Source organism: Cladophialophora immunda (assembly GCF_000835495.1).
Source record: "Cladophialophora immunda strain CBS 83496 unplaced genomic scaffold supercont1.2, whole genome shotgun sequence".
Taxonomy (NCBI): Eukaryota; Fungi; Ascomycota; class Eurotiomycetes; order Chaetothyriales; family Herpotrichiellaceae; genus Cladophialophora; species Cladophialophora immunda.
This window is the reverse complement of record NW_015622542.1, coordinates 845692-863353: the sequence shown is the minus strand read 5'-3', so window position 1 is coordinate 863353 and position 17662 is coordinate 845692. Positions and strand designations below refer to the sequence as shown.

General features: G+C 53.1%; 7 protein-coding genes across 8 annotated transcripts; 5 read left to right on the top strand and 2 right to left on the bottom strand.

Moving 5' to 3' along the window:
• Nucleotides 1-454: 454 nt before the first annotated feature.
• PV07_02647 lies at nt 455-2125 on the top strand. Of its 2 annotated transcripts, XM_016389274.1 has the most exons (10): nt 455-706; nt 781-826; nt 1046-1076; nt 1127-1201; nt 1280-1366; nt 1427-1444; nt 1497-1568; nt 1619-1647; nt 1756-1825; nt 1914-2125. In XM_016389274.1, the coding sequence occupies exons 4-10, from the start codon at nt 1129-1131 to the stop codon at nt 1949-1951; spliced, it is 387 nt and encodes a 128-aa protein (XP_016251176.1). In that variant the 5' UTR covers nt 455-706; nt 781-826; nt 1046-1076; nt 1127-1128; the 3' UTR covers nt 1952-2125. The 2 variants fall into 2 exon arrangements, with proteins under 2 accessions (XP_016251176.1, XP_016251175.1); XM_016389273.1 differs by having other exon boundaries at nt 455-826.
• On the bottom strand, nt 1892-3705 carry PV07_02646 (uncharacterized protein). Its single transcript, XM_016389272.1, has one exon. It carries the CDS (start codon nt 3394-3396, stop codon nt 2053-2055), a length of 1344 nt encoding a protein of 447 aa, XP_016251174.1. The 5' UTR covers nt 3397-3705; the 3' UTR covers nt 1892-2052.
• A 462-nt stretch (nt 3706-4167) lies between these two features.
• Nucleotides 4168-6766, top strand: PV07_02645 (uncharacterized protein). Its single transcript, XM_016389271.1, has one exon. The coding sequence runs from the start codon at nt 4782-4784 to the stop codon at nt 6519-6521; it is 1740 nt and encodes a 579-aa protein (XP_016251173.1). The 5' UTR covers nt 4168-4781; the 3' UTR covers nt 6522-6766.
• Nucleotides 6767-7727: 961 nt separating this feature from the next.
• On the top strand, nt 7728-10375 carry PV07_02644 (uncharacterized protein). Its single transcript, XM_016389270.1, has 2 exons — nt 7728-9539; nt 9625-10375. Exons 1-2 carry the CDS (start codon nt 7857-7859, stop codon nt 9685-9687), a joined length of 1746 nt encoding a protein of 581 aa, XP_016251172.1. The 5' UTR covers nt 7728-7856; the 3' UTR covers nt 9688-10375.
• A 217-nt stretch (nt 10376-10592) lies between these two features.
• PV07_02643 (uncharacterized protein) lies at nt 10593-13630 on the top strand. The gene is made up of 2 exons (XM_016389269.1): nt 10593-10858; nt 10911-13630. Exons 1-2 carry the CDS (start codon nt 10608-10610, stop codon nt 13495-13497), a joined length of 2838 nt encoding a protein of 945 aa, XP_016251171.1. The 5' UTR covers nt 10593-10607; the 3' UTR covers nt 13498-13630.
• A 750-nt stretch (nt 13631-14380) lies between these two features.
• On the top strand, nt 14381-15620 carry PV07_02642 (uncharacterized protein; the record flags this gene model as incomplete). Its single annotated transcript, XM_016389268.1, has 3 exons — nt 14381-14851; nt 14954-15268; nt 15321-15620. The coding sequence occupies exons 1-3, from the start codon at nt 14516-14518 to the stop codon at nt 15618-15620; spliced, it is 951 nt and encodes a 316-aa protein (XP_016251170.1). The 5' UTR covers nt 14381-14515.
• A 303-nt stretch (nt 15621-15923) lies between these two features.
• On the bottom strand, nt 15924-17590 carry PV07_02641 (uncharacterized protein; the record flags this gene model as incomplete). Its single annotated transcript, XM_016389267.1, has 3 exons — nt 15924-16528; nt 16648-16725; nt 16788-17590. 3 exons carry the CDS (start codon nt 17588-17590, stop codon nt 16321-16323), a joined length of 1089 nt encoding a protein of 362 aa, XP_016251169.1. The 3' UTR covers nt 15924-16320.
• Between the last annotated feature and the right edge of the window lie 72 nt (nt 17591-17662).

Sequence of the window (17662 nt, the reverse complement as noted above, 5' to 3'; positions counted from 1 at the left end):
AGGCCTTGTGAGTGATGTGCAATGGAGCAGAACGGAGAGACGAAGGAGGTGAGAGGTGAGATCGACGGGATGCAGGTTGCCATGTAGCTTCCTGCATTGTCAACGAGACCAACATCTTGTGAGAGGGGCAGCCGCCATCCACGTTGGGAGATTGGCATAATCACTTCTGGGCAGGAGGAAGTGCGTTCAGGAATCTCCTTGGGCGAGAACATTTTGCAATAGTGTCCGGTAGGCCTTGCCGGCAGTCTTTAATGCCAGCCATATTGAAGAGTGTAGGTGCTCTACTTCTAATCATACAGTACTGCAACTCAAGTTGAGATAGCGGCGAGGCGGATGGGAACATGACAGTGTTTGTCAACTTTGCCATGTTTGTCAGTTTTGCACGCATCCACCAAGATCTTCTCAGAATGGCCAGTCATTCCCCCGCACCTCGTATTTCCAACTTGGCCATCGTCGTCATTGATTGCTCGTGGCTACCTCGAGCCGTGGTCTCCCTGACACGGTGCAGCGGAGGACAATCATCTAGATTTCAATTCCATGCACCAATTGGGTGGAAGACTCCTCGGTGCTCACAAGCCTTAACCTTGGGAGGGAAAGGTTGTGGATCGAATCATCACCACTGCCTATCAACATCCATGGGTCAATGACGTCGATGTCGATGGTGAGGCATTGGAGGGGTGCTTGCAGATCGAACTGGTGGTTGCTGGTACAAAATACATCCGAATACCCTCTTATTGTCCGTGTCTTGAGTCACCAGCACTCACCTGTGTACGGAGTCAGCTCACCATATGATCAATTCATAACCTGAGAACATCCTGAGAGCAAGGTACGGCACCATGAGGCTTGTTGACGTCAAGATGATGCGAGGGGAACTCAAACCGTGATGCTGTGAACTGCCAACTGACATTTCGCCAGGTACGTCAAGCATACCCATCTAGCCCGAGTCTGATATCGACTGCCCGCAATCCTCATTCAATTCACCGATCCAACTATGAATCGTCTTGCCTGCCAGACCAGGAAAGCTCAACGACTAATCGATTTGCAGCAATCCAGGCCGTTTTCGGTATATCTAGCAAGTCAGTCCAGGTTTAAATAGATAGATTAGCCTTCGCTCACGATAGTACAGGAATGTCTGATCAAGACAAGTCCGCGCTCGACGCCAACAAAGGCTCCGTCGGCTCTCAGTTTAAGCCGGAAGGATGTGAGACTGACCTGTTTCTCGACGAATCCCCCTCACGAAGCCCTTTGAGGTTTGGCTCAGACTAACCACGGGTGGCAGCTATTGGACAACTGGGAGAAAAGGCCGGTGGTCCGCTGAGCAGCGAAGGTGCAGTGGGAAAGAATTTCACGCCCGAGGGATCAATTGGTGAGTGAGATACTTGAAGGTGTCAATTGAGATTCGTCACTGACAGCAGGTCATTTGCAGGTGGCACTGTACAATCAGGTATGTCACATCCTGAGCACGTTCCTCTGACCAAGCTTCTCACAATCCCCAGCCGCCGAACAAATGCAGGGAGACAAGAAACCGGTCTTTGATAAGGACGGCGCAGTTGGCAAACAATTCACATGTGAGTCAGGAGAAGTAAGACCAGACAGCACTTAATATAACACCATGCAGCTGAGGGAGCCATCGGCAGCGTCGGCGAGGTGAGTTCGATCCGCTCCGTCACGACAACCAGATATATCGATCTGCAAATCAAGGATGGTGTACGCTGTATATTGTACGAGGTCGCTCTGACGTTTTACCTCCAACAGGCGGTCGGCGGCCCCTTCTCATCCAAGGGAGCTATCGGGAAACAGTTCACAGAACAAGGGGCAGTGGGAGGTGGGTTCCCCTTCTTAGAAAGTGACTTTCAAGAGCTATCTCCAGTGCGAGATCATCGGTGTTCCGGTAGGCTAACAAGCACTTGTAGGCGCGATCCAGGAGAACTTGGGTAGTGGGAAGAAGTAAAGACTATTGGATGTGCACACAGCATTTCAATCGTGGTGGGAGATGATGATCGGGTCAAGTATGGCGCGACACAGCCATGACCCTCTTAGGGTTACTGTACCTCAGACTGAGCCATCCAGCATGTCTGGACGGTGCATCAGTCCGATAGCCTCTTCACAATGAATTTCAATGTCCAAGTTCCAAACCCAGTCCCACTGATTTCTCAAAATATGCCGGATTTGCTCAATGTCATCCTCGACTCCAGGTCTTTCAAATTCATAAAGCACACCAGCATCCCTGCTTGCAGTCACAAGCTGTTGATCACGCCCTCTCCGAGCCACATCGTATGCGGCAAAGGCCTTCACAAGTTGAATTGCCTCGGGTCGTTTGATTTCCCCAAGAAGTCGACTTAGAACAGCCGCATCCTCTATAGCCATACCGGCCCCTGCGCCGAGGTGGGGCGTGGAAGCATGGGCGCAATCACCCAGCAGAGAAATTTTGCCGCCTTTGACGAATGACTTTGCAGGAGGGAGATCGAAGAGTCCCCATTTGTCCGGTCTTTTCAGCAAAGAGAGCAGCTTTTTCACCGGTTCGCTCCATTCTTTGAAATCTTCGAGCGCGTCTTGAACGGTGGCGGGAACAACCCAGTTTGTGCCATGGTTCCATTCCGAGGCACCTCTAAAGGCGACAACATTGAGCGTCTTGCCTTGATCGATTGGAAACGTGACGAGATGACCCCCGTAGCCGAAAAGTAGAGCTTGGGTCATTGCCATCTCCTCTCCTAGAGCATTGATAGCATCGTGGATTGGGATGAGTCCTCGATAGGCATACTTGCCCGTGAACTGCGGTTCGTACTTTTCCTGTTCTCCATGAAGGATGTTCCGCACCCGCGACTTGACACCGTCGCAACCAACAACAGCATCGAAGGTTTGCGAGGTGCCATCCGCAAAGTGAACATTGACCCGTTCTCCATCTTCTTGGACGTCGGTGCACCTTTTGTTGAAACTGACCAAACCTCCCTGGAAACCACCAGGCAAGAGGTTCACCATCGCGTCCAAGAAAACTGCCCGGTGGATATTGCGGAACCTATTGTCGTTGTGGATTGTACAAATCTCTTCCAAGGCCTTGGCCGTGTTGGTCCCTCCTTTTCCGTCCATGCCCATATAAACACTGGAGAAGACCGACATTTCTCGGCCATTGACTTTTACCGGGGGCGCCGTGTCTGCGATTCGGCTGTAGGATTCGTAGATTCTAGGGTCGATCACACGCATGGCTCGCACCGCATTGGGGAGAAAGCCAACGCCAGCACCGATCTCAGAAAACGCATGGGCAGCTTCGTAAAGGTGTGGTTCGATAGCGCGTCGGTCGCAGTGTCTCAAGATCCCTAATAAAAGACTTAGTCCACCTATGCCTCCTCCGATGATGGCTATCCGCAGAGGGCCTCTTGCTTCCCCAGCGTCTCCCATGATGAGGCAACAGAAAATACAGGTCAGAGGCTGAAAGAAAAATATGTCAAGAAGTATTCTGCTGATCGCTGCATTGGCGACTGGAGGCGCGAGGGCTTTTGTAGCATGCTGGCATGCGTCCCTCCATGTCTCTTTTCCAAATCTTATGTTTGGAAGAAGATTAGGCCGTCAAGCCTCGTTCATAATACACCAGGATTTCATGGAGGGGTCTCGTAACGATAAGCTCGTGTTCAAGTAAAAGCTGACACGAACAGATTCGAGATTTTCAAATGGACGGATTCACACATGTGAGTGCAGACGCGGAGGCTGGAGAGACCAAGCCGCCACAAAGACGACGTCATCGCGGGGGCGGCGGTCCGTATTCGACGTTACCATTATGTTAGGATCTCACACGAAGGCCAAGGAGGTATCATCAGCAATTCACGTCGGGTGGATAGAATAATGTGAAGAGTGAAAGAGGGGACGCAGACTGCGAGTATCATGTAAGACCGCGTCGAGATGATACCGTCTTAGGACTAGCGCGGAAAATCTCGGCAAAGATGCCAGATACGTGGAATGCGCTCTGATTGGCCATTCCAACTGCGCGACTCTCTCGCCCCCAAATTCCCCTCCTCCTCGCCCCCAATGGTTTATATTAGACTTTTTGTCCTGGCTGGCACATCAATTATCTGTTGTTGAGATGATGTTCTTGTCACTTCCTAGACGGACCCTGTGGACATGAAGAATCACCGATCTTTCCTATTGGCGACAAGTCATGTCACTCGCGAGGCCGTCCTTGAAACTGCTGCCGCTGGGGATGGTGAAGCTTCAGAGAGCCTCGTAGCCGCCCACCCTTTTCTAGCCGCCCGCCACAGCATGCACGATCCAACCCAACAAATCGCACACCAGCATGAGGCGGACCCCCTCCCGTCGCTTGCCTTCTCATAACCCCTTAATTCTAGCTGTTTGGTCAGCTTTCATGCCATGAGAGGCTGCCTACGCGCCCGATGGTCTTCGTGGCTCTGGTCAAAGCTCTAAAGCTCCTGATGTATGCCATACTATCCCGCGTCTCTGTTAGGGATAGCAAAGCGGGAGACTGTTTGGCGTTCTTCAGGATCCTCTGTTTGGGCAACTGGCGAAGTGTCACTGGCACTAGCTAACTGTTAGGACTGTTTGAGAACTGATACACCCTCTGCATAGGCGCCGAAATGTTGTCACAAAGAGAAGCGCCATACACGTGCTGTTGACATATTATGTAGCAGGATGTCCCAAGAATGCTTTCATCCTCTTCCAGGTCGACCGTGCACAGTATCTCCAGAATAGGCCTGCCAGTCAAGGATCGACTGTAGACCTTTACCTGGTCCTGTTAACCAAGACTGCAACCTTTACACCCTTCGTCCTCAGCCATGGAGACCTCGAGTCCATTGCCGGATACGCCAGTATCCCTTCTGAGAGCTATTGACGGTAGTCACCTTAGATGGTCCGACTTTCGAACGATTGTCCTCAGTGCATTTCGGATCATCTTCACCGATAATCTCCAGTTGTCTGAACTGTCACGACCTTTCTCCGATCGATTGAAGCCGTGCTTGCAGAAGCTTGACCGATTTGACAATCAAGAGGCCGAATGGCGAAAACAAGTTGCGAGTAACAAAGGGTTCGGCTCGTCGTTGGTGTTCCCTCCCAACGTCCTTCCAACGACCGGTGTCAACCTGGTTCTTCATCGATCTCTGGCTCCAAAGCTCAACCGAGAGGCACTTCCACCGCGAGCTGTCAAGGCTCAAGAGAGTTTCTTCGAGTTACCTGCCCCTCGACCCGGCCTCCTTACTGGTTTCACCACGCAAGCATTCAATGAGAAGGAGTTGTCGGCTTTGCCAAACTGCACATCAGCAACAGGGACGATTGTTGATTTCGACTCGGGCACCGTGTCCCCTGGGACTACTACCTACTGCCCATTCCTTGTCTTTGAACGAGTGAACACTACGTCCGAAGACGCCGTCCAGTCCGCCAAGAACCAGTGTGCAGTCGCGGGTGCTCACTGCGTTCGCGCCTTGCAGCTTTTGTTCAGGAAATGCACTAGTCCTCGCCCGGTGTTTGAAAAGCCAATATCATTCTCCTGTGCCCTCAACAATGCCACCGCCCTTATCTACTACCACTACGTTGACGCTGACGGACGGTACTGTATGTCGGAACTCTCCAGGTTCAATCTCGATGACACAACTTCTTTCAAAGAATTTCAGGGATGGATTGAAGCAATTGAGGATTGGGGATCGACGTACCTTCTGCCCGTCATTAAGATTGCTTTGAGACAGCTCCTCAAGAGCCATGGGACTCCACCAATATCACCCATGCCATCACTCACGTTGTCAATTGATACGGCTGCGGGAAGCGAGGAGGTCTTGATGAAGGTCCTCCGCTCCACATTTGACGCCATCAAATGGAAATGTGAAGGGGAATGCGAAACCCCATTGAACAGCAGCATCGCACATTGTGGCACGCCACTAGGCGCCCGGAAAATAAGGACCCTGGCGCTATCGCCCACCTCACCAGGTGACCTACTGAGTGCCTCTGGGCCCACCACGCCATTCTCCGTGTGGCGGATGAGGCCCGACTGGTCCAGCAGATCTCCTACTGCCCGAAGACACCCTCTTTCGCCATTGAAACTTCGATCTGATATTCCCGTCTCTCCGTGTCGGCGGGCTACCCTTTCTCCGTGCACTCCTCCGCCAGAAGCTCCCAACTCCGCAAAATCCCCGATGCTCGTTTTACAGAAGAGAGTGGATTTGGCCATGGATGAAATCCAAGAACTGAGGGCTATGGTGCAAACATTGCAGAGTGAGCTCGAGTCGAAGAACAATCAACTCGAGTTGGGCAGGAAGATGGAGGAGTTGATACCCGACGAACCGTGTGAGGACATCCCAAGCACTACGACAACCGGAAATTCAGGGGATTTGAGAAGTCACCTCGAACGGAGCATTTTCCCACTCATCCACCCACCGTTGACCCAAATTGCGTCGAGCCTCCTGACCTTGCGGATGTCATTGCCTTGGACCCTGCTCTTGTTCGTACTCGTCTCGGTTCTTCTATCACATGACATATTCGAGGTGACGTTTTATCTAGTGCAAGCACCAGGAAGCGCGTTCGTCTGACAGGGTGGGTTGGCAAGGTGGAGAGCGCTCATTTGTGGATGCAGGTTAGATTGGGGGATCTACAGGTCTATCGATTCCCCCGCGGCAGATCTTGTACTTGTATGTCGTGTAGATACTCAGTCGGGGATTCAGGGTCATCATGAAAGAAGTTGGCCTTTGAGCTTCGCGGCTTCATCAGTAAAACGCGATTTATCCTCATTTCTCACGCGTGTTGCTCGCGTTTCGATAGACACGAGGATCGTTGACCCACTGGATGCGCCGATCATCACCAGCGGTTCGTTTGATCCACTGCCTCGGGGCACGCCGAAGATCTTTGACGACTATCGACAACGCTGGGTTTTCGAGATCTTTGGGTGCTATCAGGAACTTCTCTGCAGCTTGTTTCTCTGCCGTCATGTTTCGTTCAGACGCGCTCGCTGGTGAACTCGCCATTATGCTCGAGGGCCGTGGCATGATTCCTGGGCTGACGTAGCATGGAGAGGTAAAGTTTATGGGAAAAACGTATCTTGGCTCGCTTCCCCACCGACGTCGGCAAAAGATTTGAGGCGGTATCAAGATCCAGGCGAAAGGTTGAGTTAGTCTGGTGCCACAGGATTGAGCATCACCAGCCCATGTCGATAGTGTGTGAAAGTGGTGAACTCTGTTTTCGGAAGTGCCTGCAGGTGGTGTCCTCTACAAGGACTCTTGTGCGATACGCGGGAGCGAGGATCGTCGGGATCTACCGGATAAGACGAAGGGCTCAGGCGCGCTGCGAAGCCAAACGCCACATTTATACTCGATCAGAGGAGGCTAGACGCCACCATAGCGCCTATGTTGCAGCACTAACCTGTTACGGTATAAATACGGCTCTATCGTCTCTGGCCCCTGAATCAGGCTTGACGTCGCTCATCGTCAAATTTCCCTTTCAAGCCTTGCTCGCCCCCGCCAGCCTTGAAAATGGCCGAGGCCGTTCGAAGCATAAAGATATCGACGCAGCTGGAAAGAGATTTTGATATTAGCCACTATCCTGGATTCAGAATATCGAGGTTGAATATCGACCATGTACTTTGCGCATCAGGTGAATGAGGCTTTCTGCCACAAAGCCACCCAGATGCACACTTAGATTTGGCAGACGCGGAGAAATTGAGTCTCATAGAACGCGATGGAGGTATTCCAACTACGTGAGTCTTGCATTTTCTATATATCCTCATCTCAAGGTCGCTCATGGTGGTGCTCCGTCCATCATTGTCAATTCGGCCCATCTCCTCGCTCTCTCTCTCTCTTTGTGTAGCATCCCGCTTTTGGCACCAAGTGCCGTCCACTCCTTTCCATACTTCTAGTCACTCCTTTTGCAATATGTTGACTCCATCCCTTCTTCTCGCCTCCTTTGGCGTCGCCGCTGCTTGGGCCACAGCCGACACCACGGTGACAGTTAAGGAGACTCGGACGATTACTTTCTGCCCCTACCCTACCGGACTCCCCGTTTGTGACGAGGCTGATCAAGACTGGGCGAACCTGGACGATCCAAATGCAGGACCATCTGCTGGTGGCTGGGCAGGCTGGCAGGCAGATCCTAGCGGCCCAAATGTGTCCGGGTGGAATGCAGCAACTGCTACAGGCTTGCCGAAAAACCCTGGTGGCGTGTGGGCAGACTGGAAAAACACCACTGTCACTGTCACTGCGACGCCAACCCTGGCCCCGGTGTCGTCTACCGCAACATTGGACCCGATCGCAGACAGTTTGACCACCTCCAAGTCTACGACATCGCAAACAGCTTCATCACTCGGAGTTATCTTGGCTGCCGCAGACCCGATCTCAACGAGCTCTACAACATCAAAACAGAACCTATTTAACGGAAGCACAACCTTCAGTGTTGCTTATCCCGGGTCAACAACGTCGGCGACAACCAGCTCTTCGTCATCGCTAGCGATTCTCGTGGATGGAGATTTCGTTGTCACCTCTACGCATACAACTTCAACGACCTCGGGCTCTTTCACTACAGCGGCCTCCTCAACAACTGTGCTCTTAGATGATCCATTGTCTTTTACCACTTCTGCGGCTTCGGTGTCATCATCAACAACGTCAGCCTCTTCGACCACCGTCACCGCAGTCACAACAGACACAGCCCCAAGCCAGGTATCTGGTGACGGTAGCTTCTTGCTTGCTCTCTCCCCAGTTGTGGGATCGAAGCTCAGACGCCAAAGCACGACGAGCTATCTCGGTTTCTCAGGGACTGTGGCTATCGCTGTGACCGACATCAACGACGCCTGGGCCTTAGTTTTCGATGATCTGACCCAGGTCCTTGGGTTCAGCGGACAGTTCGGCTACATGGGCTTTGACAGCGACACACTGACCGAGCCGGTTCGCAAGACTAGCGCCGATGGCACATATAACCCGGCCGTCTATGTTGGGTGGAATGTGGACACCACCACAGGTGTCGTTGATTTTGGGAGTGCCCAATTTTGTATCTCCGCCAATGCAACACTCTTCGCTTTCTGGGATCTCATTATCCCTGATGAATGCACTCCCGTCGAACTTGTCAACACAAACATCAATGCCGTCTTGCCTTCAACAACCAGCAGCTTGACCAGCACGACAAGCTCCAGCTCGGCTTCCTCAACCCTGACCACAACTACTTCTGACTCGCTTTTTGGTGATGAGGCTACTACCTCAACCTCCAGCACTTCATCGAGCGCCACCTCAACAACGTCGACTACTTCCTCGGACCCAGTCACGACCACCCTCACGTTAGGAATTTTGGATGTGGATTCGTCGTCTACAACGGTCACGACCACTTCTTCCAGCTTCTCGACCTCTGCGGATCCTACTACCACATCGGTGTCCACGAGCACCTCTGTGGACCCGGTTATCTTGGCTGATGTTACTACTTCTTCCTTCTCTACTCTGACTACCTCATCCTCCTCCGCGACCACTACCTCCTCCATTGCCGACCCTGTGGTTGATATTGCTTCCACTACAACTAGTGGTTCGACACTCTCGACCACTAGCTCGAGCACGCGGGCACTCACTACTACATCAGTAAGTGACCTCCTAGACTTGGCTGATGGTGCCACCTCCACAACCAGTTCGAAATCCACGTTGAGCACAACTACAACTTTTGCAGACCCAACCTTCACAACGTCGTCCAGACTCACAAGCTCCACAACGACCGGCTCTCTCCTGGTAGTTGTGGATGTTGCACTCGAAACTACCACCTCTTCGGCGGCCGCAGCCTCTTCGACTACTTCGACGCAGAGAACTACAACTTCGTCGAAGTCGGGCGATCCGGCGGGTTCTACCACCACGTCGTCACGTTTTACAACTTTCTCGACGTCGACGAGTCTGTTGGCTCTCGAAAATGTGGCAGTGCCAACTACATCTTCGTCTCACACATCTTCATCTCACACATCTACTTCGCGATCGACAAGCTCGACTCACAGCATCACCACAACCTCGGGCATTGCGCTCGGTGCTCCGGCAATTGCCACGACCTCGACTTCGACGAGCTCGCACAAGAGCACAACAACCAGTAGCACTACATCTAGCTCTTCGAGCTCTTCGGCAGATCTCGTGGATACGCTGGTGGATGATGTCCTCTCTCTCAGGAGGCGCAGGTTCAGCGAGATGGTGAGATGAGTTAGGAGGTGGAAGCTGAGCTTCGAGTATGGAAAACTATAAGCATTGTTGCAGCAGACAATTTCCTTTTCGTGTTTTGCCGATGACTTTCTTGTGCGATGGGCAGCAAGGCAGATTGAGCTTCAAAGGAGAGACTGGATATCGACTTTGATTTTACACTTGGTTCAGAGGCTACAAATGAGTGCACACTTGCGTTGCTAGGTTCAATGCGATATAGAAATACGATATCAATTGTCTCCAATCTGACACGCTCTCATCTTAAGATTTGCTGTTCTGTGCACCTCACAATTTCGGGTAGTCTGTACTCGGAGATTCAAGGGGCTGGTGGTGTTTTGCTGGTGACGAACTCCTTGTCATTTGAAACAGCTCGACAGCCACGTGACTGCGTGTTGTTAATCAACGCGCTGCGCGTTTGATCTATTTTATCGCGACTTGCAGTCTATTGACACAACCTTGTGAGTATAGCGACGGATGATGTTTTCCAAGCCTTTCAAGCCTCTTACTATCCGCAAACCCGTCGCCACCGGCGAAACTCTTGATCATGGAGTACCTCCCGCCAAGCGGAGGAAGCTCAGCCCTGATCTCCATCCTCGAGCAGCGAAGCCTCAATCCAACGAGGGCGAAAGACAACCCCTCAAGTCGATCGTCAACCCTCCGAGCCCTGTTCTAAAACTGAGTGACAATGCATCAGAAGGCATCGAGAGCTATTTTTCGATTCTGTGGTATGTAATCTACGGAGTCGAGAAATACCACTGACTCATGACCTCTCTCTAGGCGTGTGCCAACGAACAAGAAGAACAAGACTTGGACGGACGACGGTGTACTCGCCGTCAGAGATGGTTTCGCAACGTTGTATACAAAGTCCGGGAAGAGCATTGGCCGCACTGCCTTCTCGGCGCCTTTGCTGCCCGAGTCAAACCTGACCATTAGTGGAAAGGAAGTCGAGGTCGATTCCCAGATCAGCAAGAATGCCTTCCTGGAAATTATCGGTTCCAAGTCCAAGCCTCCGAGTAGCGAACATAAAGCCGTACCCAAGGCTCCATCCGCAAAACCTTCTGACGTCCAGCCATCAAAGCCAAGCATACAGAGCCAGATGAAAGCTCAGATACAAAAAGAGAAGGCTCAGGTTGAGAAACAACACCTTTCGCAGGTCAGTCGTGTCGGCGTGTTCAAGCAGCCGTTGAAGGAGTCGACTATACTTCCAAAAAGCATGGGTGAGTCGCCAACTCCGCGACATGACCCTAACGCGGAAGGGGCAATTGTCTTCAAGAGACCCAGGAGTCCGCCGGGAGGCCGACAGATTGTGGACGTGGTTTTAGACCCCCTGATTGGCAAGAAATTACGACCACATCAGCAAGAGGGAGTCAAATTCCTCTACGAATGCGTTATGGGGCTGCGTGATTTCGACGGCCGAGGGTGCATTCTGGCAGACGACATGGGTCTCGGGAAGACGCTGACCACGATCGCTCTCCTATGGACACTCTTGCGACAAAACCCAATCTTCAGGGAGACACCTGTGATCCGAAAAGCTCTCATTGTGTGTCCGGTGTCCCTCATTCGGAATTGGAAGCGAGAATTTAGGAAATGGCTCGGCTCCGACAGGTTGGGGGTGCTCGAGTTCGAGGATCAACAGACTCGTTTGAGCAGTTTCGACGGGAGAGTCTATCAGGTCATGATCATTGGCTATGAAAGATTGAGGATAGTGGCTGATGATCTTGCCAAAGGACAACCTATTGACATTGTCATCTGTGACGAGGGTCATCGTCTAAAGACCATGAAGAACAAAGCGGCGCAGGCTATTGAGTCGCTAAACACGAAGCGGAGGATCATTCTGTCGGGGACTCCAATCCAGAATGATCTGGGCGAGTTCTTTGCTATGGTCAATTTTGTGAACGATGGGTGTCTGGGATCTCAAAAGGGCTTTAGCCGCGACTTTGAGAAGCCCATCATGAGAAGTCGTCAACCGGATGCGCTACCGGCCGAGGTGGAGCGTGGTCAAGATGCCAGCGAGGAATTGACTCGTACGACGTCGGCCTTCATCCTACGAAGAACGGCGGACATTCTGGCAGACTTCCTGCCTCCCAAAACGGAATATGTCCTATTCTGCAAACCAACACCAGCCCAGGCAAAGATCTATCGGAGCGTTGTTCGTTCGCCGATGTTCCACAATGCACTGCGCAGCCAGGAGACAGCGTTTCAGTTAATCACCATTTTGAAGAAACTCTGCAACAGCCCAGCGTTGATGGACCCTAACTACGGCAACGATGAATCGACCCCTTCATCGTCGCTCATCACATTGAACGAAATGCTTCCCGATGGATTGTCGAGGCTGTACCAAAACTCAGTGTCTTGCAAGATCCGTCTTCTTGATCAACTCCTTCAGCAAATTCGTACGACTACTGATGAAAAGGTCGTGGTCATTTCCAATTACACCTCCACGCTCAACTTGATCCAGCAGTTGGCAGCAAACTCCAACTTGTCTTTTCTCCGCCTTGATGGCTCAGTCGCGGCGAAAAAGAGACAAGCCCTGGTGGACAAGTTTAACCATTCAACAGCCGCCCAGTGCTTCCTCTTTCTTCTGAGTGCTAAGGCGGGTGGAGTTGGATTGAACTTAATTGGGGCAAGCCGTCTGGTTCTTTTCGACGTGGATTGGAATCCTGCGACGGACGATCAAGCAGTTGCGCGCATTTACCGACAAGGGCAGAAGAGACACTGTAGAATCTACAGGTTTATGATCAAAGGTGGTCTGGAAGAGCGCATCTGGCAACGGCAAGTTGTTAAGAGAGCGTTAGCGGACAGTATCATGCAAGGAGGGTCGCACGAGGCGACAGCCAAGACTCAAGGTGGTACTTCAAGTTTCAGCCAAGAGGAATTGAAAGACCTTTTCCGTCTAGATGAAGGTGACGGATTACGAACGCATGACCTGATCGACTGTGGCTGTGAGGGTGCGGGATGGGACGGTGATTGCAAGGACGAGACCGATGTCGCCCTCTTTTTGGGGGAGAACGACAAGCCTGAATCTGACAACGAGGACCTCGAAGTTCCCCCTCTGAAGCCAAAAGGTCTATCGTCGAGGAAATGTTCGGCACGCTCGTGGACTACAGCAAAGGACGCTCTGAGCACAGATACGGCACCTATCCCGACGGAACTTGAGGCAGAGAAGCACCAATTGATGCAGTACAGGCATGTGGACACTTCGATTCTGACCCAGAAAGATGGAAATTCGGAGCTGAAAGGGCAGATCATGTCGGCAATCGATGATGAATGTCTGGGACATGTAGTCACTCTTGACCCGGACATGATAGGGGGCGGTGGGGTTTCGTATATATTCAAGAAGATCAAAGGCAGCCAGTGTCTCTAAGGAAAGGATGGCTCACGTGTCAGACGTCGATAACGAATTTAGGCTTCACAACATGGCTCGGACGGCTTCACATTAGAGACGAGGTCGCCATGAAAATACGAAGATAGAGAACATGAAGGATACATGTGGTGACAACCAGGAGATATGAAGAAGTTCACTGCGGATCAAGTGCGGCTATCTGTGCTGCTCAAGTTTTGGCTAGGCCAGCTCAACGTCAGCATGTTCTCGGTTATTGAGCCATGCATAACAGTCCGGCGAACAGGCTACGCGAAGCCTCCAGCGCCTACGCTGAGACAGGATTCACCCCCTCGAGGTGCTGGGATCACCTACCACTAGATTGAGCGTTCCCACCAGAAGCACGCTGCACCGGCAACGGCAACGACACTGGCAAAATGCAGTCTACGACCACTGAAAGAGTACGGTGCTCGGACGGAAGCCATTGGAACATGGCGATAACTTATGGCTGTGGCTATACCCGTATACCGTTGAAATCATGCTCAGAAGAGGCCATGTGTCTGGCAAAAAGGAATGTTGTCGCCCCTCGGATGCAGAATGCTCGACTCGACAGCCAATATGGGAATCTTCCGATGCGAGATTGATTTTGGATCCGGCGTCTTTGTGCCCCTGGCCAGTTCCAAAAGAGCCTAGGCTGTATGCCCAAGGACACCCATTGTTTCCAAACCGGGCACGGGCGCAAGCCACTTTCAGCCTTGCGCTCTGTTCAGGTAAACCAAAACGGTGTTCCCGCTATGATCTTCCCGGGGGTGGACGCCATGGCTTGCCTTGTCTGGCTTCGTGTCTACTTATGGACAACGGTCTACAGTCCATCTCGCAAGTGCGCCTCTCAAGATGGCTAATCACACTCCAGGGTTGCAAGGAGGTCTCAAGCCTGCTCCCGTTGTGTTGATCACTAGGCCTGACCTTCCTTCGAGGGAATGTATTTGTATAAGCGGTGCCCCGACTGTATGGTGTACTCATCCTATAGCGGCCTTTCAACACTTCTTTTCAACCCTCCAAGATGCGGTGCCAACAGCTCGGTCTAACTCTCCTTGGGCTTTCCAGTCCAGCCTGGGCCGGTTGGTTTGGATCGGACTGGGTCTGCGACGCGGGTATCTACGCGCAGTATGCTGATTTGGCAGGTTATGGGCCAGCGGAGCAATACTGTGCTGGCCGTTTCCCCGAGCCAGCAGTTACTGTGACTGTCACGGCGTCTGGCCATTTTCACGGCTGGTTTCACAAACGTTCGTGGGCACCGCCGAATCCGCTCAACTCGCTGCTGCAACAGCTGGAGCAGCTACCAGCGCATGAACAGCAGACCGCCTGTTCATGCATTGAGGTTCCTCAAACCATCACGGTAAGCACCTTCGATATCTTGTCTTTGCGTGTCTAATCGCTTTTATCAGGTAACAGTTGAACCCACATGGAAGACTAAGACTTCAACCGGTGTTACTACAAGCGCTTCTACGGTCCCTACCACAACAGTAACAACCACCATCAGTACTATACGGACTACGACGGCTTCTCCTACCACTACAAGCGCCCTTCCTACCAGTACGTCCACCACGACGACGACGACGACGACTACTTCTACAACTATTCCTACAACAACGACGACGACAACAACAACAACTTCTACATCGTCAACCACAACAACCACACCCACAACCACTACCACTACTACTACTACTACTACTACTACTACTACTACTACTACTACTACCACCACCACCACAACAACAACGACCACTACCACAACTACTGGATTTACGGCGTGCCCGACCGACGAGCCCGTGGTTTCCGGCCCAGGCTGCGGCGGGTGTCAGTGGACGGTGTACTGCGGCCAACAACTGACGGCGCTCGACTCGAACCCGAACTGGGACATCGTCCCGCAGCCCAGCTACGAGGCGTGCCTGACGGAGTGCGACAACAACGGTTTCTGCGACGGATTCACCTACACAGAGGCCACCGGCGAGTGCCACCAGTTCCTCTACTCGGACGAGGTGGCCTTGACCCCGGCCCCGGGCTTCGACAGCGCCATTTTCATCGAAGGCACCTGCGGCAATTTCGACTGTCAGGCCTACGAGTGTCCGAGCGACAACCCGGAGTGTCCGCAGGCGACGTAGGGGGATAAATGACAAGACTTCAGGGCCTATTTTGCCTCTTTCTCTTTGAATTATTTGTTGATTTGTAATATTATAACCTGGCGCGGAGAGACGGATACACTGCCTCCTTGCACATACCATCAGACGAGGTATATACATTCACGGGTATCGGCCGCCGCGAGAGAGCTATGCAGGGGATAGCATGTACTGGCACTTAATGTAATGGAATTCAAACGAGCGCCAAAAGACAGGCTGTGTGCGTACAGCACTGGAAACTCAAGCACGAGACGGCGCGGGGAATGGCTTGTGTCTATACCTATGTATCGTTGCCATCGGCTACCCTATACACAGACGGCACAGAGCCCTCTTTCACTGTTTCCCTCCACCTCTCTCTCTGTGAATACTGTAGCATGATTGAGTCGAGCGGGTTAGATTGAACCGGTGACATTTGGTAGAAAGCAAGGAAGGGGGTCCCAAGAGCCATCAAGCAACCGCGTTTCGATCTTTGCGACCGTGTGATAAGAAGCGCCCCGTTGTTCCTGTAGTCTGTACCTTGTACCTCATACTCGACCCGCTCGTGCCTATCATGCTACCCCGTCGACCATTGACCATCGACCGTCAAACGTCGCCCGCGAGGGAGAATTTCCACCAACGGTGAATCGTCGAACCGTATCCACATAGCACAGTCCCCGAATCCCAACCCCTCAGGCTCTTACGCGATTCACGCCTTCAAGACCGCACGGTACCGGATCTTGCCCTGCTGCAGCCGCGCCACGGCCTCGGCCATGCCGGCCTCGTCCATGGGGAACTCCTCGATCAGCGGCTTGATGTCGTGGTGCGCGGCGAAGGCGAGCATCTCGGCGTGCGTGGCCCGCGAGGCCACCAGGTTGGTCACCAGGTTGTAGCAGTTGAAGAAGTAGGGGAGGAATCTGTAGGGAAGCCCGAGGTGGGAGGGGGGAGGGGGTTAGTTTACGCGTGTCAAGAAGGGAAGGGGGGAGGTGAGCAAGGAAAAGGAGGGTCTGGAGGGCGTAAGGAAAGGTTGGCGTACGGGAACTCCAGGGTCATGCCCAGCGCGCCCAGGATCACGATCGGGGCGCCTCGTGCGACCACCTTTTCGCTCATGAACCTGTTGATCATTCCGCGTGTCAGCTAGAAGGCGAGATTCGTCGAGCCAACGGGTGAACTCACGTCGACCAATCCGGCGCCTTGTGCGCGGTGACGAGGAGCAAGTCGACCGGCTCGTCCAGCTTGTCCTCGTGCCCGAGCACGACGAAGCTGGACGCGCCGAACCCGCGCGCCTCATTCTCCTTGTCTGGGCTCGTGCTGAAGACCGTCGTCGGCGCGCCCATCTTGGCGGCGAACTGGATCGCCAGGTGGCCCAGCCCGCCGATGCCCAGGACGCCCACGCGCATGCCCGTCCGGTAGTACGCCTTGAGCGCGGCGTAGACGGTCGCGCCGGCGCACTGCAGCGGCGCCGCGACCTCCGAGGGCATCGAGGCCGGGATGGCGTAGATGTAGCCCTCGGTCGCGACGTAGTAGGTCGCGAAGGTGCCGTTGCTGAAGCCCGCGAAGCCGTAGATGTCGCGGTTGTAGCACATGATGTCCTGGCCCGTCAGGCAGTACTTGCACTGGCCACAGCTCTGGGGAGTCGGGAGATTGTCAGTGAGGGAATTCTCCTGCGGCCGAGTCGAATGGGCCAAGACTCTGGTGGCGGGCTCGTGGACGATGGAATCAAAACATACACTTCTCAGATATCCTCCGCCTACGCGATCCCCAATCTTGTGCGCCGTCACCGCGCTGCCCACCTTCTCGACCGTCCCGACCCCTTCGTGGCCCAGAGCACAGCCCGGGTCGATGTAGAACAAGTCCGTGCCGCAGAGGCCGCTGTGGGTGATCTTGACGAGCACCTCGTTGGGCTTGAGCTCGGGGATGTCGGCCGGCGTCTTCTTCACCTTGCCTTCGACCCCTCGCATGACGAATGTTTGGGCCATGTTGCCGTGGAGCAGCTGTAGAGAGAGACTTGATGGAGGGGCTGGAGGGTGTGTTGGATGTTTGTTGGAGGA